This window comes from Martes martes, assembly GCF_963455335.1.
Source record: "Martes martes genome assembly, chromosome: 15".
Lineage (NCBI taxonomy): Eukaryota > Metazoa > Chordata > Mammalia > Carnivora > Mustelidae > Martes > Martes martes.
This window is the reverse complement of record NC_137903.1, coordinates 40,508,070-40,522,105: the sequence shown is the minus strand read 5'-3', so window position 1 is coordinate 40,522,105 and position 14,036 is coordinate 40,508,070. Positions and strand designations below refer to the sequence as shown.

At 39.7% G+C, this 14,036-nt stretch overlaps 2 protein-coding genes across 2 annotated transcripts in view; both read left to right on the top strand.

Annotated features, from left to right (window-relative positions):
• The window catches only part of ANKRD45 (ankyrin repeat domain 45), a 48,574-nt gene extending 47,797 nt beyond the window's left edge, over window positions 1-777 (top strand). The window contains exon 6 of the mRNA XM_080824782.1: window positions 165-777. Within this exon, the coding sequence (XP_080680908.1) occupies window positions 165-196 (32 nt within the window). The 3' untranslated portion in view covers window positions 197-777. The remainder of the gene's footprint in view (window positions 1-164) is intronic.
• A 7,221-nt stretch (window positions 778-7,998) lies between these two features.
• Window positions 7,999-14,036, top strand: part of SLC9C2 (solute carrier family 9 member C2 (putative)) — a gene marked incomplete at its 5' end in the record, with an annotated part of 102,969 nt that continues 96,931 nt past the window's right edge. The window contains 3 exons of the mRNA XM_080823810.1: window positions 7,999-8,134; window positions 10,334-10,434; window positions 12,359-12,487. Coding sequence (XP_080679936.1) covers window positions 7,999-8,134; window positions 10,334-10,434; window positions 12,359-12,487 — 366 coding nt within the window. The remainder of the gene's footprint in view (window positions 8,135-10,333; window positions 10,435-12,358; window positions 12,488-14,036) is intronic.

Here is a 14,036-nt window from a genome sequence, read left to right as displayed (position 1 = left end):
TAGGGGAAAATTCTTGACTTGACATAACACCAAGGCTTAATTAATGACTGGTTCAGGCTGGGGCATACTCATTTATTTCATGCCAATTACTTTTAAAAATGGCTTCATTTTTATTTTATAAGACAAACTAATTGAGTGTAATTTTAAAATCTGCTTCCTTTCAGGTCATGTGAAAAGTGGCAAATCTGTAGCCTAAGCCATGGTCAGAAAAGAAGTCAAGATCATACCTTCTACTGAACATATATTTTATAAAAGACCACGCTTCCTTCTAGTATTTATAAAAGCAAACTTAATATGCCAACTGAAGTTAAGAAAATCGATGTGGGGTTTTATAAAAAGGTTTAAGTATGAAATTAAATCACCCTTTTTAAAATTTTACCCTATTCAGCATGCTTACATCCAGACGCTCTGGCCTTGCCTCTGCCGCAAGTGCAGGACCGTGTGAGTCCCACATGCTCTTTCCAGAGAGCACGCGGGTGCAAATCACTCACCAAGGCTCTCCGCAAGCCCTTCCGTCTGCACAGGAAACCTAACAATTTTCTGTGTAACTGAGGCAGGACATTTCCATTCAACTGAGGAATTCTATTAAAAAAAAATAAAGAGGGGCGCCTGGGTGGCTCAGTGGGTTAAAGCCTCTGCCTTCGGCTCAGGTCATGATCCCAGGGTCCTGGGATCGAGCCCCGCATCGGGCTCTCTGCTCAGCAGGGAGCCTGCTTCTCTCCCGGCCTCTCTGCCTGCTTGTGATCTCTGTCTGTCAAATAAATAAATAAAATCTTTAAAAAAAAAAAAAAAAAAAAATAAAGATGTATTAGTTAGGAAAAATTCGTTCTTCCTCTCTCAAAAGGAAACTATAGAACGCCATTCTAGAGCAATGAAATAATAAGCTATTACTTTTCACATCCAAATGAAAATTTACCTGTGAGGCGGCATTTAGTCTGTTAGTGAAACCTTGTTTCTTTATCTTTAACTTCCACCTCCTTGGTCTCTCCCTTTCTCCCTCTCTTTCTACACACACACACACACACACACACACACACACACTCATATTTAGATTTACCCTAATCTGTAGGTTTGGCGATATAGAAATTTTAGCAGGACTCCATGGTATCTTTCTTTCTGTTCTGTTTTATATTTTTTAGGTTTTAAATATCACTGCTGGTTTCATGTTAGTGATTTGGAATGTCTTTTTTTCCTAATTTATCTGAAAGCCCCTGAACCTCCCATTATTCTGATTTTGTGAAAAAGTTTTCTAGAAAGAACATAGAAACCCCTATTTATTTGTTGTCCTTATGACTTTCTTTTTTGTCCTTCCCTGAAAGCTGGTTTTTCCTTATAGAGGGGAAAGAAAAGAAATAAGGAATTTAGTAATTCCTTGTCGGTTGACACTTTCTCAACCATGATTTTTTTGTAACACTTTTAAATTTGTGTCACAGATTTTTAAGTTTTGAGATCATTTTTATGCATGAGCACTTGAGTTTCAGTTGCCTTAAGCAAAAGAACAGGGCAGTAACTGTCACTCCCCTCTGGTAGGCCCGGTGGTGTTTTGGGAGCCCTACAAAGGAGGTGGTTCTGTGTTTGCTCCGTTTGCACTACAGCAATCTGGGACAAGGCTAGTTGCCATTTTTACTCTTTCTGCTCTAACTCTCTGTTTTCTGAGACTTGCTCTTGAGTATGACGTGACTTCCCAGGCATGTGGTCCTGGTAATTAGGGGAGGATTCCTGAATCTCACTTCAGAGATTCCTAGGTGAGACTGAGGCACTTACAGAGATTCTGGTACAAAGTAAACCCCTCTCTCCTTTATCTTTCAGTCCTTATGTTCAAACTTCCTAAAACTTTTAGTGTATATGGTCATGTTGTCTTTTGGAATTCCTTGATTGGCACCTTTATGTCATTTTGGTTCCTTTACTACTTCTTTTTTAAATTATTTATTTATGAGAGAGAGAGAGAGTGTGCGCACAAGCACAGGTTGGGGGAGGGGCTGAGGAAGAGGGAGAAGCAGGCTCTTCACTGAGCTGGGAGCCTGATGTGGGGCTCAATACCGGGACGCTGGGATCGTGACTTGAGCCATTGACAGACACTTAACTAACTGAACCACCCAGGTGCTCTTGGTTCCTTTACTTTTTTTTCTTTTTTAAAGATTTTATTTATTTATTTGACAGAGAGAGAGAGAGATCACAAGTAGGCAGAGAGGCAGGCAGAGAGAGAGGGGGAAGCAGGCTCCCCGCTGAGCCGAGAGCCAGATGTGGGCCTCGATCCCAGGACCCTGACACCATGACCCGAGCCAAAGGCAGAGGCTTAACCCACTGAGCCACCCAGGTGCCCCAGTTCCTTTTCTTTTTTAACAATCTCCTTTTCTAACACCTTCACTAGTTTTTGCAGTCTGAATGTGCTTGTATCCCCCAAAATTCATATGTTAAGACCTAATGCCTAATGTGATGGTGTTAGGAGGTGGAGCCTTTCGGAGGTCTCGTCTTATGAAAGAGACCTTCAAACAGTTCACTTGCCCCTTGCACCATGCAAGGTTATAGTGAAAAGACATGCATCGAGGAGATGGTCTCTCACCAGACAGTGCATCTTCTGGCACCATGATCTTGGACTTCCCAGCCTCTAGAACTGTAAGAAAAAAATGTTTGTTGTTTATAAAGTATCCAGTTGATGGTCTTTTATTATAGCAGCTTGAACCAACACGCCAGCTCCTGTTCTTCATCTTGCCTCCAGCAACGGAAACTTCTCGAAAGTCAGTCCTAGCTTACAATTTTATATACCAGTTATACCTCAATAAAGCTGTAAAAAGAAAAAAAAAAAAAAAAACAATTCTGACCCTTGGCAAAGAAGTCTGTAACTCTCCACCCCATGACCTTCTCTGTTCCCAGTGTTAGGTTCCCTCCTCCTTTGGGGCACCCATAGTGCTAATAGCTACATATATATTCTATTTAATCATTCACGTTTGTCTCCCCATGTGAATTGTGAGCTTTTTGAGGGTGGGGGTTATGTCTTGTTTTTCTTCATACCTTAAGCGCCTCTAAGATAGTAAGTTAATAAATAACAGTTGAATAAATTCTCTTTTGGTGCTACCTTATTCCTGGAGCTCACTAGTCTTCCTTCATTTACAGAACTTATTCACCTTTTCTAAAAATGACTCCTGAACTCTCCTCTGCATATCTTGTGTGTGCCAGTGCCCCATTTCTACTCCCACTCTCCCAGTAGACCAGCCGCATGTACACACAGCATCATGACTATGTATCTAGTTTTCCCCATAACTTTCTATTTTCTGACCTTTACCTTGGATTCCACACGACTTTGTAGTCTTGTGAACCTGGTGATTACTAAGGGATTCCTGGATCTCACTTCAAAGATTCCATTGATGTGAGGATCTGAGTTTTGAGAGCTATAGTACTTCTTGTGATCTGTCATTGCATTGAATTATATGTATATTCATAGGAGAGTTAAAACACCCTTGTGTTTTGAGTTTGAACTGTTACAGGTAGCTGCAGATGTTTTCTGAACACCCACAGAGTAATTTCAGTTTGCTTACTAGTAAATTAAATCACATTATTTGAGAAGGGGTCAAGCAAAGGCTAAATTCAGTGCTGTGATAAACTCTAGACAGTGGTTTCTGAGACTTCTGTATTTTCACTGGAAAAAAGGTGAAAAAATGGAGGACACTGAAATGACATCACTAAGAAAACAACTACTATCTGCTATCACTGTTATTTAATAAGAAACATTTTAACATCAGAAAAGAAGCAAAGGTATGATTCATTGTAAGGCTCTGCCCTTTAAATTGAATAAATTAAGCTTTATTATGGACTTTTATATTTTTCTCATTTTGCCATGTATGCTGGGACTTTTGTCATGAATCACCACTGGTTTATGGTCCAGCCTTCGAGAACAACTGTCTAGACCGAGCTGAACCAGACAGAATGCTATTTAGGTTAACATGATGTCCCGAGTTGTAAAGGACTGACAATATATTGACACTTGACCTGTGATACATTATATTCTCCAAGTTGGCCACATCTCCTGCCCCACATGTTCTTCTTACAATGTGGTCATGACCTTCCTCACAGAGTGGTGGGTCTCTGTTTTCTCCTCTTGAATCTGGGCAGGCCTGTGATTATAGTGGAAGTAATACTATGTGATTTCCATAGATCATAAAAAGGGATGCAGTCTCCAGCTAGTTCTTTTAAGATGCCCAGTCTTGGGAACCAGTCTGTATGGAAGGACCCATGTGGACAGAAACTGAGGCCCCAACCCGAAGCCCTGTCTGAGCTCCAGCTATCAGTCCCTGCCAACCTGCCAGCCGTAGGAGTGAGCCATCTTGGAAGTGGATCCTCCAATCAAGCCACCACAGCCAATGCTATATGGAGCAAAGAGAAGCCTTCTCTGTTGAATCCTGTCAAAATTGTAGATTTCAGCTAAATAAATGATTGTTGTTGTTTTAACCTACGAAGCTTTGTGTCTGTTTGTTACGCTGCAATATATAACATACCAATTTTGGACTCTGGAAGTGAGAAATGGATGTAACAAACCCTAAAGTATGTGGTATTGCCTTTTTGGGATTGGATGACAGACAGAAGCCCAAAGGGTCTAGAAGAGAGTGTCAGTGAAAGCCTGCAGAATGTTTAAAGGCCCCTCGAGGTGATTAGTGGGAGTTATAAGAGAGGAAAGTGATAGTAGAAGCTGGAGAAAAGGGACCCTTGTTAGGTGATGGTGGTAAGTTCAATCACACTGTTGTCTAAGTAATGAGCTTAATGATCATGCTAAGGATTTTCCTAGATAGTAGTCAACTGCCACTCGGCTTCTTCTACTGCAATATGTGAAGAGAGATGAGCTGAAAAGAACAGTTCAGTTTTCAAATGAATATTAAAAGAAATATAATGCAGCCAGTACTCACTGGGTTTAAAAATAATATTGTTTCTCATGCCTAGCCTTTCTAGATGGCAAAAAGTTCTCAAACTAGGAAATGGATTCTCAGAAAAGATAAGAATCTCAGGTGGGATTGTGAGGTCATAAGACCTCAGAGATATCTAAGGTGGTGCCTCCTGGAACTTCTGAGCCTTGAGATAGGCTTTATCAGTGCATCTAGGAAGATGACCTCTATCTGCTGGAGGCAAGCGTTGTCATAGCTAAAGCAAAATGCAAAGAGAATAGCTCTCTGTCAATTATGGTGTATATCAAGCTTAGAAACCATCTAATTTGCCCTATATGAGTCCTGTGCCCATTCCTGAATCAACTATTACGTAGGGGGATGAGAAAATATGACTAACCAGCCTTGTCTCAGCCAGATAATATAGTCTATTTTCAGAATATGCGGTTGGGGGAAACATATTGGGCAGCCTCTCAACCCTCAGCTCTTAAAGCTATCATAGTCTATTCAGCTGGCTCTACCAAAACTGGTGAAATATGATTTATTATTGCTTTTCTTTGAGTTCTATGGGAAAGATTATGAATTAAAGAAATTTGATTATCTCTATATTTTAGTTATATTCTATCTCTAGAAGAACTATGTAATCTAGAGCCAACTACGAATTTTGTCCAATTTTTCTCAAGGTATGAAGATTTTTCTAAAAGCCATGGAGAATCCGAATTTTGAAATGTAAAGCTTCATGAGACTTTCCTGTAGGGTCTAGGTGACCCAAGTGAATCTGAGGGAACAGCAGGATAGAAACTAGATAGAAGGTGAAAGGACATTACTCAAAATGATGTGAAAGCAGTTGAGAGAATTCAAGGTGACCAGCGGTACAGATAACATAAAGACGAAATGGGAGAAAGAGTAGTGAACTTGATAACTAGGAAAGTTAAGGGCGGGCATGGGAAAGAGAAGGAATGGGTATCTCAAGAGACAGCCTGTGAATAAGATGGCTTTATTGGCTGAATGGTTTAAAAGAACCATACCAGACAACAACAAAATGCTGAAGGAAAAATTTTGGAGAATGGTATATGGGTACCAAATGTGGTTGCTTCAATCAGGGCCAGACATAGAGCTGTTGACTAAAACTCTTTAGTTACAAGTAGGAATTGGGACTTTGAATTGAAATGTTCTTTGATATATAGTAATGGAGAAGATTGGTTATAGATTTTGTAATCTCACTGCTGTGGTACTATTCTTGGTGCCCTAGGGAAGAGTATTATACTAGTATGACATAAGAATGAGTAGAATTTCATTGTCACAAAACAACCTCCTTGGAAAGAAACTGTAAGTTGATTAGCTGTTCATTTGTTTAAATTTGTACCGTGTTTTTAGTGATTAGATTTGAGGCAAAAATATTTTAATTTTGGCATCACAGAATTTGGGATACGTTTGTCCTCCTGTGAAGAGTGAGTAATGTTGTTTCTTCAAATTAAGGGCCAAAAGTGAGAAATTCCCATCGAAAAGGAGAAATAGGTAGAAAAAGAAAAAATGGGAGAGGAGGAATGAAAAAGTCAGATGGGAGAGCAGGTAGTGTTGAAGAGGATTAGGGCCAGAGAATGAAAAACAGAATATATATTTAAAAAACATATAAGAGGATCTTCCGTCTACTTGGTGAATGACCATTTCAACTATTATGTCAGGCAAAGAAAATCAGTTAAAACAGTTGTGGGTGAAGAGACAGCTCCAGGATTAGGAAATGCAAGCTTCTCTGGAACTGGATCACTTAGCTGCTTCTGGGTTGGGGGTGGGGATGTTGTATGTAAGCCAATCAGAGTGAAAGTAAGTTGGCAAGCAACCAATGGGACTTAGGCATGGAAATGACTTTGGGTGTGATATCAGTTGGCAGTACTGTCCCTGGCAAACAGCCAGTAGAGCTGAGCATTTTTCTTTGTGATTTTCAAGAGTCTTCATCTTGATTTCAACTCTGAACCAGCTTAGCCTTGGAAGACGGTAACTCTGGTCTTGGTAGTTTGGAGAACTTGATTTGAGCGTGATTGCTGTAATGATAGGTGGGGATGGCAGGAGGTGAGGATGCCAATGACGTGAAGGGCTATTTGAGAGAGAGGTGAAGTGATTTGAAGATGTAGCATTTTGAATTTCATTTCTGGCCCATTTCTGCTTCACACCAGAATCATTGTGGCTTGTAGACCAAACAAGTACAAAACAAAGGACCAAAGATTACTGGGGATACTTCAGGAACCTCTAGGAATTTTTAGGTTAAGGTTATATGCAGGGAAACATAAACCCGAATGAGTCCTTCTCAGGACCACCACGTAGATTTTTGCAGGCTATGTTCTGCACAAGGACGCCAGCTGAGGGTAGGTACTGGGACTGAAATCAAACCTATTATTTATGTGCCAAGCCACATGCCCTGTCATCGGGAAGGGGAACTTTTTCTAATTCACTTAAAGGCATTGTATGATAAAACCACAATTTTAGTCTTTTCCTTTGTTTTTAGGTTATTCATCCCACTTCTCCATCCCAACCTTATCTGGTATGACTCAACTTTGACCTCATTTCCCATTTGGAGTTTGGAGGGGCCCAATAGAGGGAAAAAGGGACATGGGACTGAAGTAGTAAAGGGGAATTCCAGAATGACTTGTACCCATAGAGGAAGAGGTACTGCTCAAAAAAAGTTCAGTTGATCGAATATTATGGAGAGCGTATTATGGGCCACATACTGTGTGCACAGCCTTAAGGAAAAATAATATCCAACCCTGGGCCTTGAGAAACTCACTATTCAATGAGGAAGGCAAGCACACCACTCATACAATGGTTACGTGCAGAAATCAGTGCTGTTGCTCCCCCAGTATATGTAGAAGTGTGGAGGAAGAACTACTAATGCTGCTCTTGGTGTTCCTATGACATGCTCTTGGAGCAAGAGGTAGAAAGGAAAGTATCAGTGTGTGCTCCGTGGCAAGAAGAGAGGTGCTCAGATCCGAGTGTGGTGCCATCTTAGGTAGAAGGAATGTGGATGCCCTGCTCATTTTCTTCTTTTTTTGCGTATCCTAACAGGTTAGTCTGTGGTGGTGAAAATAATAACTCCTATGTAAATTCATCAAGTTAGGACTGAAAAAAAGCAATGCCAAACACAAACTCTTCCTCCTGGATGCAAAGAGAAGGTAACAGACCTGACTTACTCTGTGGGCGCTCAGCCACCTACACCGTTGTAAATGGGCATTTCCTGACGCTTGTGTGTTCCATTGTTGTTTTGGGAGGTAAGTGCTTGTTTCTAAATTTCATCTTTCCTCTGCCCTCTGAACCTTTCTCAGGGCAGAAAGCTATCACAACGTCATCAAAAGAAGTCTGGTGGAACTGTAAGATGTGAGTGAACACTGGCAGGGTAGCTTCATTTAATTATCAGTAGCATCGGGGCACCTCGGTGGCTCAGTGGGTTAAAGCCTCTGCCTTCAGCTCAGGTCATGATCCCAGGGACCTAGGATCGAGCCCCACATGGGACTCTCTGCTCAGCGGGGAGCCTGCTTCCCCCCCTCTCTCTGCCTGTCTCTCTGCCTAGTTGTGATCTCTCTCTCTCTGTGTGTGTCAAATAAATAAGTAAATAATAAAATCTTTAAAAAAAAATTATCAGTAGCATCAATACTATGTTCCTTCCTTCAGTGGCATGTGCCGAGCACAGCAGAGTGGTAGGCAGAAGGGGAGTCAGACAGTCCTTAACCTCAAGGAGTCCTCTCACTGGGAAGACAGGAATTATGATGCGATGGGGTTGGTATAACTGTCCAGTGGTGGCCCGGAAAGCCTCCTGCTGCCTGCCTGCCAGGGCCAACCTAACCAACATGTATCTGGGATGAGGAGAGGGTGATGGGGGCAAATAGGACCCAGACATTTGTTCCACAATTTGCACAGTTGTTGTAATTAGTTTTGTCCATTTTATTATGGCTTTTGATGTGATTTTACTTCAGGGAACATCCCCCGACTCCAACCCCTAGTGGGGAATTAGGAGAGACTTCACAATTAAGGGACTCTTCGATGATCATTAAGAATTCAATAGGAGGGGCGCGTGGGTGGCTCAGTGGGTTAAGCCGCTTCCTTCAGCTCAGGGTCCTGGGATCGAGTCCCGCATCAGGCTCTCAGGGAGCCTGCTTCCCTCTCTCTCTCTCTCTCTCTTTCTGCCTGCCTCTCTGCCTACTTGTGGTCTCTCTCTGTCAAATAAATAAATAAAATCTTAAAAAAAAAATAGAATTCAATAAGAGGGGTGCCTGGGTGGCTCAGTGGGGTAAGCCTCTGCCTTCAGCTCAGGTCATGATCCCAGGGTCCTGGGATCGAGCCCTGCATCAGGCTCTCTGCTCAGCAGGGAGCCTGCTGCTCTGCCTACTTGTGATCTCTCTCTGTGTGTCAAATAAATAAAATGTTAAAAAAAGAATTCAATAGGAATGGTGAATGATAGTCACATGGATGAAATACCAGATTGAAAAACACAGGTACTTTATTCTCCCAGTTCAATGCTAGTGATGAGGGAGAACTTTCTAGTCCTTTTAAAACATTTTTCTTCGGGGGAAAAAAGGTCAGCTGCTTTAAAATCCTTTCTGGAATTGGGAAGACTATAAAGAAATGATGAAGCAAACACTCATCTTCCATTTTACTTGTCAGAGAATAAAATCACACACTGATGACGTTGGTCCCCTGTGGTACTAGGAGGTGCTGGTGACCGTGAATCTCACCAGCTCTAGATCCTTAATGATTACATCGAGATAAGTGCTCAGCAGTAAGGGGCATTGCAGAAATAGTTGGAGAAACATTTCTTCAGCCCTACACAGAAGAAGTATTCAATAAATATGCACTAATTCAGCTAGAAGACAGGAAATGCAGAATCTGGAATGCCAATGAATCTTGCCCTAGGCATAAAGTGATCGGATTATAGTCCATACATTGCTTCTGGAGGGAATGAGCTGAATAATATCGGGCAGAGGAGAGAGTGGCAAGGTAAGAAAATGCACGTAGACAGAGAGTAACACAGGTCTCCTGTGACATGTCTGGTGAAGACAGTTTTCCCTCTAGTTAGAGCTCAATTGAAAGTATTTCTGGCTTTTAGAAAAACTACAGAATATATGTTGCTGTAGTTTAGGATAAGTTATTACTAATAAAAGGTATACCAGGTAGATATGATGTTTGACTTTTTGTAATCTCCCGTCATCAGATCCATAGATCCTCTTGTACAGTGATCATAATGTGCCTGTCAGTGGGCAAATGGGAGATTGTTGGAACTTCAGTATTTTCCAGATTCACCTGTAAAAGAAGCTTCATTATGTGTTTCTCAAGAGACAGCATTTGTAAGAGCTGTCAATTGTTTTTTATATGATGTGACACTCAGGAAGTTTAAAATGAAATAGAGAAAGGGGATATGAAATGTTTTGAAACTATACATTATGTCTAAATAACACATACATGTATTTCTTCAGGATTTTTGAGGACCCATTTAAGGCGTTCCGAAGTCACTGTCTTGATAATTCTTTCAGCGTCAGGATTTGTGATAGGACAACTGGCTCACAGTTCTGTTAAGGTATGTATGTACCTTATGTATGTATGTACGATAATAAGTTAGTAAAGAGCAAAGACCAAAATCAAGGTCCACTCTCACCCCATCCGTGAATGTATGGAATTAAAAAAAAAAAAAAAGGAACAGCTGGTGTTCCTGGGTAGTTCAGTTGGTAAGTGTCTGACTCTTGATCTCGGGGTTGTGCGTTCGGGCCCTGTGGTTGTGCTCCACACCCACCTTAAATAAAAAAATAAAAATTAAAAAAAAATGGGAACAGCTACTGAAAAAATTAATTTGGTATTATAAATTTTGAAAATGAAAAACCATATAATAAAAGACATATAAATTAGAGGTCCTTAAGATAAGACATTAGTATGGAAGTGAGTAAAATTGAATTGCATTTTGGGTTCTGCTTTGGGAGCCTCGCTCTTGTTTCTTTCCCATGTCTGTACACAGGCTTCATCTGTGCTATTGTCTGCAACACAATGCAGATAATGATAATGTGGAGGCATTATCAAAGGCAGCTGTTATTGTCATAATGAAACATGGTTACCCTTTCCTAACTGCTAGATCCAATTCAAAGTGTGTCATATAATATATAATACAGATACAAGAAAATTTTTCTTAATTTATTAACTCTGGATTTCAAATGCATAACAGTGTGATCAATAACAATTTGTCTCCACTTATTTTTTTATTTTTTAATTTAAAAAAAAATTTTAATGGAGATGATGCTTGTATCTGTCTAGGATTTTAAAAGCCTCTTGTTACTCTTCTGAAACACCCGCATTACTAGGAACATCTTTTGAGTGTTTACTATATGCCAGGCTCTCTTTAAAGTATTTTGTGTTTATTAATTTATTAACTTATTATTCATTCTTTTTTCCAGTTAAAAATGGAGCTGTTTAATTTAAAAAATGTGTTTTATTTGAGTATGGTTGACACACCATGTTACATTAGTTTTAGGTATACAACATAGTGATTCGACTTCTCTCTGTGTTATGCTATGCTCAACTTCTTACTAATTCTTGAGTTAATTCATTCACCTTCACAGAAACTCAGTGGAAGTAGGTATTCGATACCATTTTACAGATGAGGAAACGGAGGCACAGGGAGGTTAAGTAATGAAGAATAAAATATTAGTTGAGCCAAAAACTTTTAAATGTACAACCTTCATGATTTATGTCTTACATATACAATATTTGCTATTATCTATGTGTTATTTTTCTCTACTTGATTCACTGAAGGACTTTATTATTTTCTTTAAAGATTGATTTATTTATTTGAGAGAGAGAGCACCAGTGTGAGGGAGTGCAGGAGACAGGAGGGCAGTGGGAGAGAATCTTAAGCACACTCCCGACTGAGAGGGATCCAACCTGGGGCTCAGTCCCACAACCCATGAGATCCCAACCTGAGCCAAAACCAAAAGTCAGATGCTCAACCAACTGAGCTGCCCAGGCACCCCAACTCACTGAAGGAGAAATGAAAAATCTTAAGCAAATGTTTGTGAAATCATAAGTACCTGTGCAAGTTTCTCTTTTCTGTTTCTTAATGCAAATTAGAATGAATATCTAAGAGTCAAATAAAAAAATACTTATCTGTGGATACCTAAAGTCATGTCAGGGATCACCAGTGGCAGGGGTATCACTTGTGAAAATGCTGATTACAGTACTTATCACAAACAATGTTTATGTAGCCCAAACTCACACAATTCTCTGGTGAATAGAGGACTGTACATGTAACTCATCTGGACAGTCAGATCAAGAAATCTACAAAACCCTCAGGACTGCTCTTGTAGATAATTGCTCATTAGTTGCAGGTTAGAATATACTAAAACTTACAATGATTGATATCACATCCATTTCTAATACCTCAAATTACCTAACACTAATTTTTAATACCTCAGAATGGCAGCCAACTAATTTCTTATTTGTCATTGTTACTTTAGGTGTACCAAATTGTCTACCCTCTTCTAAGAACACCAAGTTATTCACTTTATTGTTATTTTGCACCTATAATTATATTTATGGCTGCTTTGGATGTGGACTTTTATATCCTCAAGAATGTGTTTTGGCAGGTAAGGACACATTTAAAAAAATTATGGTCAATCTTGCTTGCTTATTTATTTATTTATTTATTTATTTGACAGAGAGAGAGGGGGAAGCAGACTCCCTGCCCAGCAGAGACCCTGAAATCATGACCTGAGCCAAAGACAGAGGCTTAACCCACTGAACCACCCAGGCGCCCCAATCTTGCTTATTTATGTTAGCAGAAAATATGTTTGTCTATAAAGAAGATTAATTTTCATAAATCTCACAGTTTAGTTGTTCTATCCTTATTCTATGAAACCACTAATTAAAAGGGAGTGAGGGGGAGGGAAAAGGAATAAATATTTGCTGAGTGACCACTATGATGAGGCACTGAACAAGTATCTTTACTTTGTATGTAAACAAATTACAGTTCAGAGGTCACAAACAAGGCTGATAAATGGCAGAACCTAGATTCTGATCTCCTATCTGACTTCATCTCAAATATATCAATAGATTTGCCTGTTGTCACTGCTGACATTGTTTTATTTGTGGCTTCTCTTAATCATGGCTTGTCAGATGATTTTACTTTTTCTTTCAAAGAACACATTTTATTTTCTTTAGTTTTATTCTGTACTTTTTCTAACACCTTGAGTTAGAGGCTAGTCGATTGATGTTTAGCTTTCTTATTTTTTGTATTTTGTACACTTAAGGTTTTAAATTTTGCTGTAACTACTCTTTTAGCTTCACCATGTTTTGATTTTTAGTGTTTTTTGGTTTTGTTTTGTTTAGAGAGGCGAGGGGAGTGCACACACACCTGTGGGTCTACACACATGGCACTGGGGGAAGGGCAGAAGGAGAACCATAAGCAGGCTCCACGCCCAGTGCAGAGCAGCAGGGGGCTCTGTCTCCCAATCCTAAGATCATGACCCGAGCAGAAATCGAGTCGGATGCTTAACCAACCGAGCCATCCAGGTCCCCCATGATTTTTAGTGCTCTCATTATCATCCCAAACCTACCTAAAACTTTTGCTATACTTTTTCTTTGGCCCGTTAATTATTTTTTTCCCTATGTGTGGAAGAATTTTGTTTGTTTTATTTATTTATTCTTGAAGTAGAGTTGACATACAATATTATATCAACTTCAGGTGTATATCCTAGTGATTCGATAATTATATGCATATGAAAAGCTCACCATGATAAGCGTAGTTATCATTTGTCATCATACAAAGTTTTACAATATTAATGACCATATTTCCCATGCTGTACTTTTATCCCTGTGACTTATTTTATAGCTGAAAGTTTATACCGTTTAGGCCCCTTCTACTATTTTGCCCATCCCCCACCCCTTTCCCTTCTGGCAACATTTAGTTCATTCTCTGTATTTATGAGTCTATTTCTGGCTTTTGTTTATTTATTTATTTTTATTTGTTTGTTCGTTTGTTTTAGATTCCACCATGAATGAAATCATACAGTATTTGTCTTTTTCTTACAGACTTATTTCACTTAGCACAATACCCTCTAGGTTCATCCATGTTGTTGCAAATGGCAAAATTTCATTTTTTTATGGCCGAGTCATAGTCCTTTAACTATATGTGCC